The sequence below is a fragment of the Musa acuminata genome, chromosome BXJ1-11 (genome assembly GCF_036884655.1).
Source record: "Musa acuminata AAA Group cultivar baxijiao chromosome BXJ1-11, Cavendish_Baxijiao_AAA, whole genome shotgun sequence".
Taxonomy (NCBI): Eukaryota; Viridiplantae; Streptophyta; class Magnoliopsida; order Zingiberales; family Musaceae; genus Musa; species Musa acuminata.
Window position 1 is genome coordinate 7,880,339 of NC_088337.1, and position 18,980 is coordinate 7,899,318.

Below are 18,980 nucleotides of genomic sequence, written 5' to 3' on the forward strand. Positions count from 1 at the left end.
TTTAACTTTAAGTAGTGGTTTTGTTTTAAAGTTGGAAAGAACATTTTATGTACCAAGTTTCTCACGAAACTTAATTTCTGTTTCCAGACTCATACCATTTGGATATTCCTTTAATTTTAAAGACACATCATTTCGTTTATTATATAAATCTGATTGTGTTGGGAATGGTATTTTGTCTGACGGTCTTTATCGTATTTTATAACAAAATGATAATACTCAAGGTTCAATGCATGTTCACGTTGGCATTAAGAGGTGTAATATTAATGAGGACTCCTCTATATTATGGCATCGGAGATTAGGACATATCTCCATAGAGAGAATTAAAAGATTAGTTAAAGATGGGATACTTAGTACTCTTGATTTTACTAATTTTAAGACTTGTGTGGACTGTATTAAAGGAAAACAGACCAATAAGTCTAAAAGGGGTGCTAATAGGAGTTCAGACTCATTAGAAATAATTCATACTGATATATGTTGTCCAGACATGGACATACATGGTCAGAAATACTTCATCTCCTTTATAGATGATTACTCACGATATATGTATATATATTTGCTTCATAATAAAAATGAAGCATTGGATGCCTTCAAAGTCTTTAAGGCTGAAGTTGAGAACCAATGTGGTAAGCAAATTAAAATTGTGAGATCAGATAGGGGTGGAGAATATTATGGTAGATATACTGAAAATGGACAAGCACCTGGTCCTTTTGCTAAGTTTCTTCAAGAACATGGGATAGTTGCCCAATACACTATGCCTGGTTCTCCAGACCAGAATGGTGTTGCAGAAAGAAGAAACCGAACATTATTAGACATGGTGCGCAGTATGCTTAGCAACTCCAATCTTCCTAAATTCTTGTGGACTGAAGCATTAAAAACGGCTGTGTATATATTAAACCGAGTTCCAACCAAGGCTGTCCAAAAGACACCATTTGAACTATGGAAAGGTTGGAAACCGAGTTTGCGACATATGCGCGTTTGGGGATGTCCGTCTGAAGTCAGGATATATAATCCACAAGAGAAGAAACTGGACCCGAGGACTGTTAGTGGGTATTTCATTGGATATGCCGAAAAGTCCAAAGGTTACAGGTTCTATTATCCACCTCACACAACTAGGATTGTGGAATCAAGAAACGCTAAATTTCTTGAGGATGATGTGATTAGTGGGAGCGATCATTTCAGGAACATAGTTTCCGCACATGATCATATAGAATCTCAGCCTTCCACATCAAATGATAGATTGGTTATAGTTCATAGCACTCCTCAAGTACAAACTAGTGCTGAACAACCAATCATTGAAATTCCACAAGTTGTTGATAGTATTCTAATAGATCAAGCAGTTCAGGAATTACAACAAGCTCCTGAACAACTAGTTGAACCACAAGTTCCTCAAGGAACCATTGGTACAACATTAAGAAGATCTACTAGAAATAAAAGATCAGCAATTCCTAGTGATTATGTTGTATATCTACAAGAATCTGACTACAATATTGGAGCCAAAAATGATCCTGAAACATTTTCACAAGCCATGAGTTACAAAAAGTCAAATTTATGGCATGATGCTATGAAAGAAGAGATGAATTCCATGATGAGCAATGGAGTTTGGGATCTTGTAGAGTTGCCTAATGAAGCAAAGGCCATTGGTTGCAAATGGGTCTTTAAAACTAAGAAAGATTCGTTAGGCAACATTGAGAGATACAAGGCAAGACTTGTTGCAAAGGGATTTACTCAAAAAGAGGGAATCGATTATACGGAGACATTTTCTCCTGTATCTAAGAAAGATTCTCTGCGTATTATTTTAGCATTAGTTGCTCATTTTGACCTTGAGTTGCAACAAATGGATGTGAAAACAGCATTTCTTAATGGAGATCTAGAGGAAGAGGTTTATATGAAACAACCTGAAGGTTTCTCCTCTAGTGTTGGTGAGCACTTGGTTTGCAAGCTTAGGAAGTCTATATACGGCTTAAAACAAGCCTCCCGCCAATGGTATTTTAAATTTCATGAAGTGATTTCTTCATTCGGATTTGTTGAAAATCCCATGGATCAATGCATATACCAGAAGGTTAGTGGGAGTAAAATATGTTTCCTTGTTTTATACGTAGATGATATTTTGCTTGCAACCAATGATAAGGATTTGCCGCATGAGGTGAAACAATTTCTTTCTAAAAATTTCGACATGAAGGATATGGGTGAAGCATCTTATGTCATTGGCATTAAGATCTATAGAGATAGACCTCGAGGCATTTTAGGTCTATCACAAGAAACCTATATTGACAAACTTTTAGAAAGATTTCGGATGAAGGATTGTTCACCAAGTGTTGCTCCCATTGTGAAAGGTGATAGGTTCAATTTGAACCAATGCCCAAAGAACAATTTTGAAAGGGAATCAATGAAAAACATCCCATATGCTTCTGTCGTAGGAAGCCTTATGTATGCTCAGGTCTGTACTAGACCTGATATTGCATTTATTGTGGGGATGCTAGGTCGATATCAGAGTAATCCAGGTATGGACCACTGGAGAGCTGCAAAGAAAGTGATGAGGTATCTACAAGAAACCAAAGATTACATGCTTATGTATAGACATACAGACAATTTGGATGTGATTGGTTACTCAGATTCAGACTTCGCCGGTTGTGTTGATTCTCGTAAATCAACATCAGGATATATTTTTATGATGGCCGGTGGAGCTATTTCTTAGAGAAGCGCTAAGCAGACCTTGACTGCTACTTCTACCATGGAAGCTGAGTTTGTCTCCTGCTTTGAGGCTACTTCACATGGTGTATGGCTTAAGAGTTTCATTTCTGGGCTTAGAATCATGGATTCTATTTCTAGGCCATTAAGAATTTTCTGTGACAATTCAGCTGCTGTCTTTATGGCTAAAAACAATAAAAGTGGAAGTCGAAGTAAACACATCGACATTAAGTATTTAGCCATAAGAGAACATGTAAAAGAAAAGAAAGTGGTCATTGAGCACATTAGCACTGAATTGATGATTGCTGATCCTTTGACTAAAGGCATGCCACCTCTAAAATTTAAGGATCATGTAAAGAAAATGGGACTTAGTTCCACTTTGTAATGATATTAAAACTCTTATATATTGTGGAATTTTCTCATTTATGTGCACATTATTTTGAGAAAATATATTGTTGTTGGACCAAGAATAAACATAAGGTTTATTCATAAAGTAATATTACCATATTAAGATTAAGAAAATAAATACATCGTTATACATGGATGATAATACTCGCTCTTAGATGACTTATCGCTATGATTCATGTATTTATTTCTTAAGAAAGTTGTTCGAGAAATATTAATTCAAATTATTAAGATAAACGTATGGACCAAGTGGGAGAATGTAACAGTTATTATTAAATATCTTATTTAATAATAACGTAACCGTTCTTATTAAGATTCATAATTCATTATCATGAATTTCTTCATTTATTATGATTTAAATAATTTCAGTTTCTTATTCTTTATGCATGAAACCGTTGTTATTAAATTAAATATTTAATATCATTAAGTTCTTCATTATGGTCCAAACGTTACAAATTTGAATTAATTCTTGAACGTTATGAGTTGGTGATGATAAATGTTCTTGATGGGAGAACGTCTATATATACATGAGGATTTTGGTCCCTTGGCTCAATCATCTCTTTGAGGCGAAAGGCTTTCCTACACCATCTAAAGCGAGAGTTCTGAGTCGAGAAGAACCAAAGTTCAAGAAGAAACCTCTACAGAAATTCTTGGCGACAATGGCCGGAGGTACGCTATTTCGTTTCCGCATTAGTTTATTGTGTTTCTATTACAATGATTTAGAAACACAAGTTGGCTTCATTAAAATTTCTTACAATTTTACCTAATCATCAGTTAATTCCTTCTCTAAATTTATACTAATTTGCGACAGAAATAATTCTTATAAATTGTTTTCGTTACTTTCTACCGCTGGTGGAATCACACCCAATACTTTTACTTTCTTAATCCAACGCGTCCTGAATTGGAAGTTGACCTATTCCACAAGTCAACGCACTTCAACCCACGTTCGGGCCAAGTCAAAAAAGAGGAACAAAATGGGTTTATCCAATAGTGATTACTATAAGTTCGAAAAATTCAAGGATACTTATTATAATACGGTGGGGTCAAAAAGCGGCATTATATTTAGGTGGATTTAGTCAACGAGAAAAAGTCAACTTATACATTAATTCCCGAGATATAAATTGTATTGTAGCCATTCACGCGTGATATGTTGATGTGTCCCTTTTATAGTATAGTATTATAATAATAATGACCGAGCCATTATGGCAGATATACCGCAGAAAATATTTTCATATTGTTTGATAATTACATGATATTTTATTTTTTTACTTATTATCAAATTTAAAATCAGAATCGAGATTCAAATTTCAAAGTATAAGAATCGAAATAGACCCCCTATGCCTATCCGGCTAATTCCACACCCATGTGGAATCACACTATGCAACTTGCAGCTGCTGTAGTGGGATCCACGATCAAAGGCAAGGCTGAGGCACTGCAGCGGGCGAAGCCCGAGGGGACGATCCACCCTGTTCGCAGTGGCTTTTACCTGACACACTCGACCCCAGCAGCTGACTTCCAACACATCCGGCTCCCTTCCCATTGACGGAGTCCTCCGCCGACCACAATTTCATGTGGGCCTCCACCACCCATTCTCAGGTGTTGCAATCTGCCAAACTTGGGACTGCAACTTGGACCCAGTGTAGTAGTCATCTACTGCTGCCAATCTAGTCTGTCTTCATCTTGTTCTGCTGCTGCCGCATGCTCCGAAAGATGCAGATAAAAAGTTAGGAAAGTTTTCTTCATGAGTTGGGTTGGGCGTTCCGGAGCCGTTTGTAGCAAGTCTACCGCGTGAGGAACTTGAGGAAACACAAGAGCAGCCATTGGCGATCTCTAAATTCCTTGGGTGGTAATCATGCATGGTCTGCAGAATTAGTTCATCTTGGAGAAAAGGAATCATCAATGCACGTACGATGGTGGTTGCATGTAACTGTCGCAGAGATCAGAGAAAGACGATGATTGCCATGGTTGACTTCCTTGCTCTGTTTTGCTGATGCTCACATTCAGCATCTCTCTGCTGACAAAGTCTACTGCTGCCAGCAGAAGCGACCACAAATTGTGGCAGGCATTTCCAAGAGCATTTTGAGTGTGTTGAACAATAACATGTATCATAGGAGAACCTTGATGATGAGATAATGATCAAGAGCATGGTATCAACAACAACATGTTGTCTCGATGAATCTTCTCCAATTTCTTGTTGGATCTATCAGCACGCATGCTTTCTTGTCACAAGGATTAGAATTTTAGTTGTCTAAAAAGATGTGGATGAACATTGGAGTAATAGGAAATATTATAACATTAGGGTATCAATTTCTTATATTTACCTGTAATAAATCTGATATGAGAGAATAGTTTATACTAGTCTTCTGATATATGATGATACGCATTCCTATAGAGAAATTCAATAATAAGACTTCGACATAGATGGATATACCTGCTTTAATTCAGATTGTACCTAAGTCAAGAAGTACTATGGTATCTCGGTAAAGCCAAGCTCGTATCTATCTCGCTTTTTTATGATATTGTTGATGAACTTACACACTATGGTCGGGAAGTCAATATGACTTGGTCCACAAGTCGATGTCTGGGGTTCTCGACCTTCGGAAGCGAGTCTCTCGGTTTACTAGGGGAGACGCCGAGGTCGAGCTAGATCATGGGTTGGGGCGGCCGTGCATCTGGGTTCCTGCACACAGGCCCTGGTCGGGAGATTCCCGACTTGGGCCCCTCGGAGATTGAATCAATGGACTATTTTCCTCCTCCATTTTTCCTCAACTGGCCAAGTATCGGCCAAGGGCTTTTATACTGCTGCCCGAGGATCGGGCGTACGCAGATTTTGCTTGACGACCAATCCCCCGAGTGAAGAGATGATACCTTTGTGTAGTCGTCGCCTAGTATGCATGGAACGATGCCATACGACTCCATCCCGAGCTTTCCGGGACGGGACTTGCCGAGGGGGCGCCTCCCTGTACGAGCTTCAGTTCGACGCGAGAAGTTAGCCTTCGTGCTGACTTGGCAGGGGCGTGACTTAGCATGGGTCGTGATGTGGTCGGTTGCTGAATATAAGAAGTCTCCCAGGTTCGAACTCAGTCTGCAAAGGCCGGGGTAAGTGACGTACGAATTCAAACCCAGGAGACTTCTTATATTTAGCAACCGCCTCCTTGATCTTCTCGGGCACACCCAGACGCTCCTCCTTCAAAGCCTCTTCGACGATAGGTAACGTAAGAGTTCAGGTATCGGGTTGCCTTTGCCCGTTTTTGCGCGAGGTACTCAGACCTGGAGCTGGAGTTGAACCCCTTTACCGATCTACCGGATGGGGTCGACATGCCGATCGAGGTCCCCTTTGACAACAGCCCGGAGGCTCCCCCGAACTAGGTGGTGTAATTTTTCTTTTGTTTTGGTCGGGCCAAGTTTTGGACTGTAATGCCCCGACCGCAATGTGTGCACCCTTTTGATCAATGAAAGTTGTCTTTTCCAAATCTTGACTTGACGTCTTACTTCTATAGGTAAAACTTTTTCAAATTTCATGCATTCTAAGTCCTCGGGAGGGGGCTCCCTCCCATGGTCTTGAGATGGTAAGTTCGTTTTCAGACCACGTCGTTGATTCGGTAGAGACATTCCCAATTTGGGGCAAGCTTTTCTCTTGCCTGGGTGGGGTTGCTTACTTCAGTCTTTTGAAGGACGAGGTCTCTGGCCTTGATCGGTCGCGGGCGGACTCTTTGGTTGTAGAGTCGGGCAATGACCTTTTTATACACCAGGGTGCGTAGGTGCGCCTCGACCCTTCTTTCTTCGAGCAGGTCAAGGTTAGCCCTGAGGACTTCCTCGGAGTTGTTCTCTCCGAAGGTGTTAGTGCGCAAGGTTGGGAATACCATCTTGGGCAGGAGGATTGCCTCGATTCCGAACGGCAAGCTAAATGGGGATTCTCCCGATGTGGCCTTAGGGGTCATTCACAGTGCCCATAGGACGCTAGGGAATTCGTCCACCCAGGCTCCGTGCGCCCCAGTCACCCTCCTTTTGAGGCCTTCTAGAATTGCCTGGTTCATAACTTTAGCCTGTTCGTTGGTCTGAGGGTGTGCGACCGAGCTAAACTTTAATTGTATCCCGTACGACTGATAGTAGGCCTTAAACTTAGTGCTGTTAAAATGGGCTCCGTTGTTGGTAATGATGGCCTTTGGGATCCCGAACCAGGTGATGTTCCTCCAAGTGAAGCCTTGGACTTGTCTTTCCATGATGGATGCCAGGGGTTCAGCCCATAGTCGCCATTGACTATGAGGAAGCGTCGTTGCCCTGAAGCTGGGGGGAAAGGCCTAAGGAGGTTGCGGCCCCATTGGGCGAAGGGCCAAGCCGCATCCATCAGAGCGAGGGGGACCGCGGGCTGGTGCTGTAACCAGGCGTGCCTTTGGCATTGTTAGCACCGCTGCACGTATGATAGGGCATCTTGGCACATGGTGGGTCAATAGTAGCCCTGTCTGAGAATCTTGAAGGTTAGAGTTCAGTCGTCGATGTGCTCCCCATAGAAGACCTCGTGGAGCTCAGTGAGGACCGTCTCAGCCTCAGGTGGTGCGAGGCAATGTAGGAGGGGTTGAGAGAAAGCTCTTCGGTACAACTTCTCGCCAATCTCACAGTACCAGGCTTGGGCTTATCTTAGTCATCGCGTGACCGTCGGATCGTCGGGCTGTGTCCCATCCCTTTTGAAGTGGAGGATTTCCTCCATCCAATTCGGTGAGACCTTGGTCCCGATGACATCCCGGGTTGGAACTATCGGGGCCATGAGGGATTCAGTTGTTGGGGCCCCTCCCAGGTTACGAGTGGAGGCCAACCTGGCTAAGGCATCGGCTTGTGCGTTCTACATGCAAGGTATCCTTGTAACCAAGAGGTGGTCGAAGCGGCGGGTGAGCTGTCTTACTTCCGCTAGGTATAGCACCATGGTTGGGTCTCGGGCTTCGTAGCTCCCGTCGATATGTCCCGCCACCAGCTGAGAGTCGTTGAAGGCTTTGAGGTCACGCACATGCATTTTCAGGGCGAGGTGCAGCCCGTGGAGTAACGCCTTGTATTCAGCATCGTTGTTAGTGGCCCTGAATCATAGCTGAAGTGCCAGTTCATAGGTTTCTCTGGTTGGGCTCCTGAGGATGAATCTGGCCCTTGCTCCCTCGGCGGTTGTCGATCCGTCCACATATAGGGTCCTTGTGCACTCGTTATGTCCTTGTTCAATAGCATGGTCCTTGGGGCTTAGTTCGGAGATGAAGTCGGCTAGTACCTGGGCTTTTATGACTGTCCTAGGGGTGTATTGGATGTCAAACTTGCTGAGCTCGATCGACCACCGTAGCATCTGACCTGATGCATCGAACTTTGAGAGGATTTACCGCAGGAGTTGGTCGGTTATCACCTTGATTGTATGGGCTTGGAAGTATGGTCATAGTTTTTGGGTTGTCTTTATCAGCGCGAGGATCAACTTCTCGATCGGGAGGTACCGTACCTCGGGTCCGGTGAGAACATAACTAACATAATAGATAGGTTGTTGTGCTGATGGCGCCTCTCAGGTTAACACCGAGTTGACCACTTGTGCCGAGGCTACCAGGTAATGGTCGAGACCTCACCCGGCTCGGGTGATGTGAGTCAGGGCAATCGAGTGAGGTACACCTTTAGCTTTTCGAAGGCTTCCTCGCATTCCGAGGTCCATGCGATGCTGTCGGCTTGCCAGAGAGCTCGGAAGAAGGGGAGGCACTTGTCTCCTGAACCCGACACAAACCTGCTGAGCACTGCCAGTTTTCCAGTGAGGCACTGCACTTCCTTGATCGAGCGCGGAGGCTGCATCTCTGCTATGGCTCGAACCTTTTTCGGGTTAGCGTCTATTCCTCTCCGGTGGATGACGAACCCGAGGAATTTCCCTGAATGGACCCTGAAGATGCACTTCGAAGGATTTGAGGGTCCGGAAGGTCTCTGCTAGATCAGCCAGATGTGTGCTTGCCGACTTGCTCTTCACGATCATTTCATCGACATATACCTCTATGTTCCTTCCGAGTTGTTGCTTGAATAGCTCATTGACCATTCTTTGGTACATCGCCCCGACATTTTTTAGGCCAAAAGGTATTACTTTGTAACAATATACTCCCCTGTCGGTAATGAAAGCGGTGTGCTCTTGGTCTTGCGGTGCCCTCTGGATCTGGTTATAGCCTAAAAATGCATCCATGAATGTGAGAAGTTCGTAACCTACTGTGGCATCCACCAGCTGATCTATTCTCGGTAGTGGATAGCAATCTTTGGGGCATACTCGGTTAAGATCGGTATAGTCGACACACATCCTCCAGCTCCCATTGTGTTTCTTAACAAGGACTACATTTGACCACCACTGGGGGTATTTCACCTCGGTTATGAACCTAGCCTCACTAAGGCGGTCTATTTCATTATTGATCGCCTTTTGTCGCTCGAGTGCGAACTTCCTCGGCCTTTGTTTCACAGGTCATGCTTCGGGGTGGATGTTGAGGTGATGTTGGTCTACTTTCGAATTGATTCCGGGCATGTCTTTTAGGGACCACGCAAACATATCAGCATTTTTTTTCAGAAAGTCGATGAGCTGGAGTTGGTTTACCTCAGGGAGCGTCGTTCTGACTTTTACGATTATGTCGGGTCGGTCCCTTTTAAGAAAGTCGATGAGCTGATCGGGTGGTTCCCAGTGTGCCGATGAACCCTGATTCGCGTAACCTCGACCCATGATCCAGCTCGACCTCGGCTTCACCTCTAGTCGATCGAGAGACTCGCTTCCGAACGTCGAGAACCTCGGACATTGACTCGTGGACCAAGTCATGCTGACTCCCCAATCACGACTCGTAAGTTCATCAACATTTTGGCGCTAGAAGGAGGGCTGATGTCATAGGAGCACCTCGCAGGAACTCACCCCGAGGGAGAACCACCAATTGCTCACCTCCCTTTCAGATTTGGAGAACAACCCCCAACCCCCCCGTCCTCAAGGATGGGGGCATCCCGATGTTGACGTCGGATCGCTATTGGCGCTTGTTCAATAATCCAGGACTCTCTCCCCCTAGAAATACTGCAGGAACCTCGGTCATTTCACCCGAGGCGTTCCTCAGCTTAGCCAAGCAAGTACAAACCTTGACGGGGATGATACAAACGATCATCCCACTCATCCTGCAGATCGTGCAGTTAGCGGCTCCCTCGACCGACCCAACACCGCAGAAGACAAATCGGGAATAGGTCGGGATAAGGGAGGCCCAAGAGCAGACCGCAACACCCAGAAACCTTCCCGAGCAGAGCGCACCTACACCTTGCCGAGCTACGCCATCATTCCTCGAGTTCGACAACTTGTCGTCAAACTCGGCAGATGACTCATTCAAGGTCCAACTATCTGTGGTCAATCGTCACCTAGACGAGTTCCTGCGCGAATTCCTGAAGTCGTGCAGCGAGGTCGGGGAAAGCAGTTCGGGTGGATCCCCTTTTGCTCAGGAAATCCAGGGCAAGCTCGTGCTGCTCAACTTCAGACTCCCGGCACTGAAGATGTACGATGATGGCTCCGACCCTAAGGAGCACGTTGTCGAGTTTCAGGCTCAAATGGCCCTTTACGGCACCTCCGACGCCCTTATGTGTCAGGCGTTCTCGACTACCTTCAAAGGGTCGACTGTTTTCCTCCTCCCTTTTTCCTCCCTTGGCTAGTTGCCGGCCAAAGGCTTTTATATTGTTGCTTGAGGATTGGTCGTACGTGGATTTGGCATGATAACCGATCCCTTGAGTGACAAGATGGTACCTTCATACAACCGCTGCCCGATATGCGTGGAACGACGCCATATGATGCCGTCCCGAGCTTTCCGGGACAGGACTTGCCGAGGGGGCGCCTCCCTGTACGGGCTTCGATTCGACGCAAGAAGTCAACCTTCATGCTGACTCGACGGGGGTGTGCTGTGGCGTGTGTCGTGACGTGGCCGGGATCCAGAATATACCATATCAGATCTGACTTCTAATATACAAATAAAATAAGTTAATCTTGTAAATGATACCAAAAGAAGTTAATTATTTTCCTTCGAAGAGTTGCAGATGCATCACAATCACAACCGTACCAAATAAGTTATAGTGAATATCCTTATCATCATATAATATACAAAAGATCTTCAATCCTAAGTTATTAAACTCATTTTTATATTATAAGAAAAGAGAGGAGTCACAAAAGTCTCTTTCCGTCCCTATCTTTCTTTTTTTGTTTTTATATCTCGACTTGAGTGATTGGAGGAGGGTCATAAAAAATTCTTAATCCCTCTTTGAATCGAACCAATGAATCTCGAAAACCTTGACCTTAGACTCAATTGATGATGCTTTATAAACCTATAACATCAATAATGCAAGTGAAAAGACCAAGTCAACTCCATACTCTTCTAAACATAAATTCAAACTATTCATCTATATAATATATATAATCTAAAATTACCTAGTCTAAATCATTAGTAGATCATATACATAAATCCATCCCCCAAAAATGATAACAAAAAAGAGTATATACTCTATTGAAAATGAGATAGAAAAAAGAAAACAAAGCTCAAACCATTCTTTAGGAAAATCGATGGAGAAACGTTTTATAAACAACATACACACAAGAAGATGATCCTAACTGTTGATCTCATAAATCTCAATCGAACAACACCATTGAATTGACATGACTAGGATGTCTTGTTTTCACACATTAATATTTACTTTCTTAGACAAACGAATGCTAGAAAATATGAGGAATAAGAGAAGGAAAGAAGAAACAAAAAAATAAAAGGTGAAAAGAGGAGAAGGAGAAAAAGAAAGAAAATAACAAATTAAAGGGAATGATATAAAAATTAAAAAAAATATGGTTGATAATTATGATTACAAAGATAACTATGACCGATTAGAATTTTGATAACTATGATTACAAAGACATCCTTGATGCTTCAACATTTGATCTTACTATCTAACCTTGTACTCAACATTCACAATAGCAATGAGTTAAAAGAGTCTGGTGGTGCAATTTGGAAGAATTGAAATCTCCCTGCAGATTTTGAAGGAGATCCCCTAATTCCCCATACTCTTTTCAATTGGTTGACATGCATTTTTAATGGCATATGATTCCCTCTCAATTCTAACCCATTAACCAATACTCTTTTCTTTCATACAAGGATACATTTTCATTAGCATTTGATTCTTTCTCAAAATTCAATGGAGAGAATTGGCTTCTTAATTTGATAAATCTGAAACCAGTTGATCCAAAATGTTTACCTGAATCTTCTCATCTTCACAAGGCCATCAAATTTAGATATCAGGAAGTAAATTGTGACAGCAAGGTTTTCCTGTCAAACCAGTTTGAAGATGACAACACTTCGAAGGAAGCATACAATCCTGGATACTCATTATATCTGTAAGGGGGTTAAAGATCAGCCTCTGCCCCAAAATAAAAGGTCATGAGAGATGCAGTAGAAACCCCAGATCTTGACATTAGCATACAACCTTCAACTTAGTGATAGCTGGATCCACAAGCAAAAGTAGAGTACAAAAAATGAGTCACCATCATTAAGGTGCATACTGGTTTATTAATCTTAAATCATATCTAGAAATAAGACATAACAAGATAGCCAACAGTGAAAAGAGGAGCAGAAACGGGGGCTCATGTAAAATTCAAAGAATTTTATGCAAGTTACCTGATGCAATAATCTTAACATACAAAATATGTCTAAGCTGTAGAAGAATGAGATATTAAATTTGCATGAAAGGAAAAAAAACAAGACAAGGATTGAACTTGGGATGACAAAAAACATCTCACGTTGGAAGTAGTTTTTTGTGCTTGAAATATAGCAAGAAACAAGAATAGATTACTGCACAGGATATGCTCGATATGATCAGCACCCAGTTGAAATTGGAAGCAGTATCAAACACAGAATCCTCAAAGTTCATGCCAAAGACTCCTGTAACGACTGCAAATAGTGTCACCACGAAAGTAGCAGCTGCAAGCAGCAACTCAAACTGGATGAGCTGGTTCCGAACGTTGTCCTGTTGGGATTACAAATTTACTTAATAAAGTACTCGGTAACATGGAGTTGTTAATACAGGACACAATTCACAAGGTATTTCTCACCAGCTTAATGTTTATAAAGTCTTCTGTGTCGTCGATGTACTCTTTAAGCTGTGACATTGCAAAGTAGCAAGATATTAGGAAGTCAGATGGACATAACAATTCAAGTCTTCGAACAGAATTTTGCTCAAAAGAAAGAAAAAATCAATGTGCTTCAGCTCTTACAGATAACAATTTGCTTAAAGTGTTGTCGATGCCAACGAAATATGCTTCGAGTAACATCTCTAGTTCTTCAACATGTCTTCCCCTAGTAGATGATCCTCTTGAGCTCTCATGCTTGCTGAAGCTCATATTGCTCGAGCCTTTCTCTGGTTGACCAGTACTAGAACATGTGGGCGAGACAGGTGCAGACTGTGATACCCAGTTGCCAGATTGAATGCTATTCAAATATCCATCGGTGGATAAATATGCCTCCATCCTCTCCTTCTTCTCGGTTAAGTACATCTCGGCCATGTCCCCATCATCATCCATGAGCTGTTCTATTTCGTCGTGCACCTGAAAAATGGATGCAATTGTGTAAATTCAAGATGAAATCAGCAATGAACGAAATGAGGAGTATCACCTTAGAGTTCTCCATATACCTTCTGAACCCTATGAGTCAAGGCAAGAAGATGGCTTTTCAGTCTCCGAACATGCTCAAGGTTGGTGGTGCTAATGGATGAAGCTAGTTCCTCTAGCACAGGATAAATCTCAACTTCCAACTCGGTTACCTGTTAAATTGACAAGCATGATGAAAGTCATGTGTGAATTGCCCTTGTTTATGCATCTTTGGGATTCCGACAATGCATAGTTAAAAGTAATAATGCATACTATTACAAGTACTGAAATCAAGAACCACAAATAAATTCCTAAGAATCGAAATTTCGAGTCCATATGAACATCATCTTTGTTTCATAAGGAGGTAAAACAGGGGTACCTGGGAATCAAGTGATGCAGACACCAGTTCAAGGGCGAGCTCCAGAGCCTTGAACTCAAATGGCAGGTCATCTTCCATCAGCAAGTATGGCAGGTGAGTTCGTCGCAGAGCGCAATACCAAGAAAGGAACACACGATAGTTAGCTTCCATAAGGTAGCCGTAATCGAGAGCTCGAGATAAATGGCAGCAAAATACCATTTTGATCCTTCATCCTTCGAAGCCGCTGGCACAGCTCAGATTCGTAGTGCGTCGAGGAACCGTCGGAGGATCTCATGAGCAGAACCTCATCCGCCATTATGATGCACCGGACCTGCTCGAGGCTGACGACGATGGCGTTCTCTCGACCGAGAATGGTGGAAGGGTAGACGAAGACGGGATCCAGAAGCCGGAAGTCTCTGGACGGCAACCCGCATCGCCGCAGCAAAGCGATCTTATCCAGCGTAATCACCTGCGAGTTCCCGCTACTATCTATCTGTATCCACGACCGGCCACTCTGCCCCCTCTTTTTGAGTCCCGACGCCCCAAATCCATGAAAGCTAGGGTTTACAGCGCCATCAAATCTGACACCTTCAGGAGAAGAAGCAGGCTTCGGGATCGAAGCTAGGAAGGGAGGCGTGCGACGATCCTCCATTAGAAGCAAACCTACATGTTCGGAACAAGCAAACCAATGGTCGAAACTAATCAAGAACTTAGAACAGACCTCTCTGGATCCGAACACCAATACCTCAACCAACCTACCAATCCAAAACCTCACGAAATCAATAAAAATGGAATATTTACACCAAAACCATACGGTGATTGGATCTCAGAGCATGAATCGTCATTATTGATTCACATTCAGAGCATGAATCTTCATAATCGACAACTTAGAACAGACCTCTCTGGATCCGAAACACCAATACCTCAACCGACCTACCAATCCAAAACCTCACGAAATCAATCAAAATGGAATCTTTACACCAAAACCATACGGTGATTGGACCTCAGAGCACGAATCTTCATTATTGATTCACATTAAGATTCAAAACCAGGAAGCAGGAACTGACCTTAACATTACACATCCAAGAAGAGTAGACTGCTGGAATGATTGGGGGGGTGCGCGGAGAAGGCTTCAAGATTTGGAAGGCTGAGGAGCCCAGCGGGGGCGGGGTCTCATCGGCTCTTCTACGTTCCGTAATGAACTTCTCGTCGGTGGATTATGATTAGCTGTACAGAAGATTTATTTCTGCGAAAAAGACGTCTTTTTTATGTGAATTAGTGGATAAACCCCCCACAAATTCTTGGACGAGAAAAAAGAGAGGCTTTTTCTATATAATTGTTCTACGTGAAGTTGTTTTAGCGGATAAATTAGACACGATTACAACATCATGCCGTGGAAAAGCTGATGATAAATCTACTTGATAGAAAAATGCGTCACACGTGCCGTGTGGGTCTCTGAGTCCACGGTGGAGAAGAAAAAGTCTTTACCAATAGTTGCACGCCAGCTCGTTGAAACAGCATCGCCAATTATTGGAGCGATGTTGGATATATATATATATATATATATATATATATATATATATATATATATATATAATTTCAATTTGTTCCAATATATTTGAAAAGATCCCTTGGAAGAATGGTATTTGTTTGTTGTTGACCGAAAAACGAAAGGAGTTTGTTCAACATATTCGAACTAATTGACCTTCCCATATTAGTATTAGAGTTTGAGTGGATTCGGATGGAAATATAGAGAGTTTATCAAATCATCATTTTTTTAATAAACATTAAATATAATATATGTGTTCAATTATTATGAATAAAATGTAGTCAAAAGATAAATCATTATCTAGTTATAATATTCTGATTACTATGTAAAGAAACACTATAATATGATGGACTAAAATCGATTTAGGTTTGGGTTGATATCGGAGCCAATTGAAATAGTATATTTTAATCTTTTTAGTAGTAAGAGGCACTTTACCTATTCTGAAAATCTGAGGGCTCCAACCAAAAATAAATTAAAAAAAAATTATTTCAAAAGATCATTCTATATTTTAAATATATTTATAATATATTAATAAAATTATTTACACAAACCAAAGATGATGATATAGATCAATCTAATTCTAACACAACTAAATTTACTAGAAATCAAGTTTCTTAGTAAAAACCGATCAAACCAACCCAGTACATAGACGATGTTAGCTATTAAAGATTTTGATAATTTATCACAAGATCCTAAAAATCTCATTTTTATCATTTACCCTAAAAAATAAATAAATAAATAAAAATAAAAATTTTAAAGCTATTCCTCATGAAATTCATAATAAAATTCTATGTAGAAATCAAAAGAACTATCATATATATTTTTTGTTATCGACGGATGTCATTGACGTCCTAATTAACCTAACATAATCTAGACACATGTATGTAAGGTTGTCCGTTGAAAACTTTAAACTCCTAAGGTGTCATTTGCATGAAAATCAAGATCGAGAGAGGTTTCCTAACTTAGTCCTAAGACGCTCAGGTTAATAACCTGAGGTAGATGAATGTATTTTCTAGTAGTGAAAAAAGAATCCCGCCCCACTATGTTGAAAGCTCTTCGAGGAACATAATATTTCATAAAATATTCTTTGAGGGAGCATCATTTAACTATCTCTAACAATCTCAATTTTGTCCATATAAACTGCTAATCATAGGTGCCTTATAAGTCAATCACATTAGTGATGACACATGTGACTTGACACGTAGTCTTTTTGCTTATTATATTTTGGTATTTATCACTTTATATTGCTTGTTGCATATATGTGTATATATATTATGATATCCTTGGATCTCTGCAATGGGAATCGGATCATGATGAGATCATGATAATGAGACCGATTCATCTTTAAACACAGATCCTAAATAATCCCGGTTATAGGTTACTCGAGAGGGACATCGAGATAATTGGACAGACTGGTGTGTTGTATACCCGTCCATATGATAGATACAGCTGGTCTCATAGCTGCTCGTGTGGGGACACTAGAGATACAATACATGTGCTCATTGGAGAATGAGTTCACTGATTGATCTGCTTATGGAATATTGAATAATTGATGATGCATTATTATTATACAGCGATTACATAGTCCCAGTGGTGTATCCAGTCCTTAGACTTGAGACACTAATGATGTCCTGTATGAGTGCTCCACTCTTTGATACCGGACTTATAGGTTTGGATGTCTCAGATCTAGTACAGCCGACCATCGGGAGTGGTAGTCAACCTTACGAGGGCTATTGAGTGTCGATAGAGGATTATCCACTCTCGGTATCATGAGAGGAATGTCCCAAGTGTTCTTGCTCAAACAAATCTCTAGCCAGGGTCATTTGGATTGAGAGAGAAAGAGTTCTCCAGGAGAATCCGATTAGAGTGAGACTCGAGTAGAAACCGTATGGGTCTGACAGCACCTTGCCCGGTATACAGTCTCTGGGATATTATATGGATGAGGGACTATAGGTACACAGTAACTAAGGATAAACATGTCCAATCGATTGGATACCCCTGTATCGTTTGGGGACTACGACGTAGTGGCCTAGTACGTCTGTAGTTGATGAGTCGAGTGAATTATTATTGAGACAATAATTCACTAAGCCATAAGGAGTTCTGACAGGTATGACTCACGGCCAGCTCAATATTGAGCATAGAGGATCACACACATATGATAGGCATTGCAATAAGTAGAGGTTCGAATATGAGATATTTGCTGAAGCCTTTATCTTATTGGATATCCAATAAGCTCCTGAATTATTGGATCCTATGAATGAGATCCAATAAGAGCCCATGAGAGAATATTGGATAGAGATCCACTAAACTAAGAAACTTATATAGTTGGATTGAGATCCAATACCAAATAAGGAAGGATCCATTAAGGTTAAGTTGATAGGGGATGTCTATAAATAGGAGGGATTCAATAGTTTATAGGCTAGAGCTTTTTGCTTCTTCTCCTATTCTCCTCTCCCTCTTCACCTCAAAGCAGGCCTAGAATTTTGAGGAGCGTCATCACAGCCCTGTTGTGTAGATCACCGTTAGAGAGGAGGGCGCTTAACCTCCTTCACTATCTCCTACAGATCTATAGGGATTCAGGGATATACGATCTCCCTAGGTAACACAATCTATCTCACACGTGGTTTTCTATTTTACGGATTTTTACACACCAATCTTTGCACGACGACAAACATATCTTTAGGAATTGAGGATTTAATTTTCTATTCTTCCATTGCGCATGTGATGTCACCCCCCAAGATTTTCTAATAGTGGTATCAGAGCAAGGTTATTCATGCGAAAATTGGTTTTGAACTATATGTGTTGTGTTTTGGAGAAACTTTTGACGTCAAAATCATTGACGCAAAAGCGAGAAAGGGCACTGTTGCTGCCCTTGCTGCCCTCGCTGCCATATGCGTGCAGTAGGCTTGTTGTTGGTGGCCGATAACCTATGGGGGCCAACTACCGGTTGGCGCAGCCTGCAATCGCTCGGGCTACCACTAGCAGCCAGCGTGCAAATGTGCCGCGGGGCAGCAACGCTTGTGGCTACTACGTCCGCGTGCAGCGGCGCCATGGGGCAACGGCGCCTACGGTTGTTGCACCCACAGGGTGAGGCGCCGCAAGGCAACATCGCCTGCGGGCGCTACGCTCGTGGGCAAAATCGCCTAGTGGGGCAACACTACTTGTGGGCAAAGAGGGAGAAAGGGGCTTAGGGTTTTCTGGGCAAAAGATAGTTTTGCTCCTCGAAATTTTAAAAGTTTCAGATTTTGTCCTTTATCCAAATTATGAAAATACCCCTAGAATTCAAAAAATTCTTTACATGTCCCTAATTTCAGAAAATATTAATTAATTAAAAAGTTTAATTGATTATTATT

The 18,980-nt window shown here is 41.9% G+C and overlaps 1 protein-coding gene across 1 annotated transcript; it reads right to left on the reverse strand.

Annotated features, from left to right (window-relative positions):
• Positions 1 to 12,145: 12,145 nt before the first annotated feature.
• On the reverse strand, positions 12,146 to 15,303 carry LOC103970801 (magnesium transporter MRS2-5). Its single transcript, XM_009384728.3, has 8 exons — positions 15,146 to 15,303; positions 14,295 to 14,741; positions 14,100 to 14,170; positions 13,765 to 13,893; positions 13,349 to 13,678; positions 13,187 to 13,234; positions 12,875 to 13,101; positions 12,146 to 12,578 (listed from the first exon to the last, which is right to left on the reverse strand). Exons 2-8 carry the CDS (start codon positions 14,728 to 14,730, stop codon positions 12,569 to 12,571), a joined length of 1,251 nt encoding a protein of 416 aa, XP_009383003.2. The 5' UTR covers positions 14,731 to 14,741; positions 15,146 to 15,303; the 3' UTR covers positions 12,146 to 12,568.
• Between the last annotated feature and the right edge of the window lie 3,677 nt (positions 15,304 to 18,980).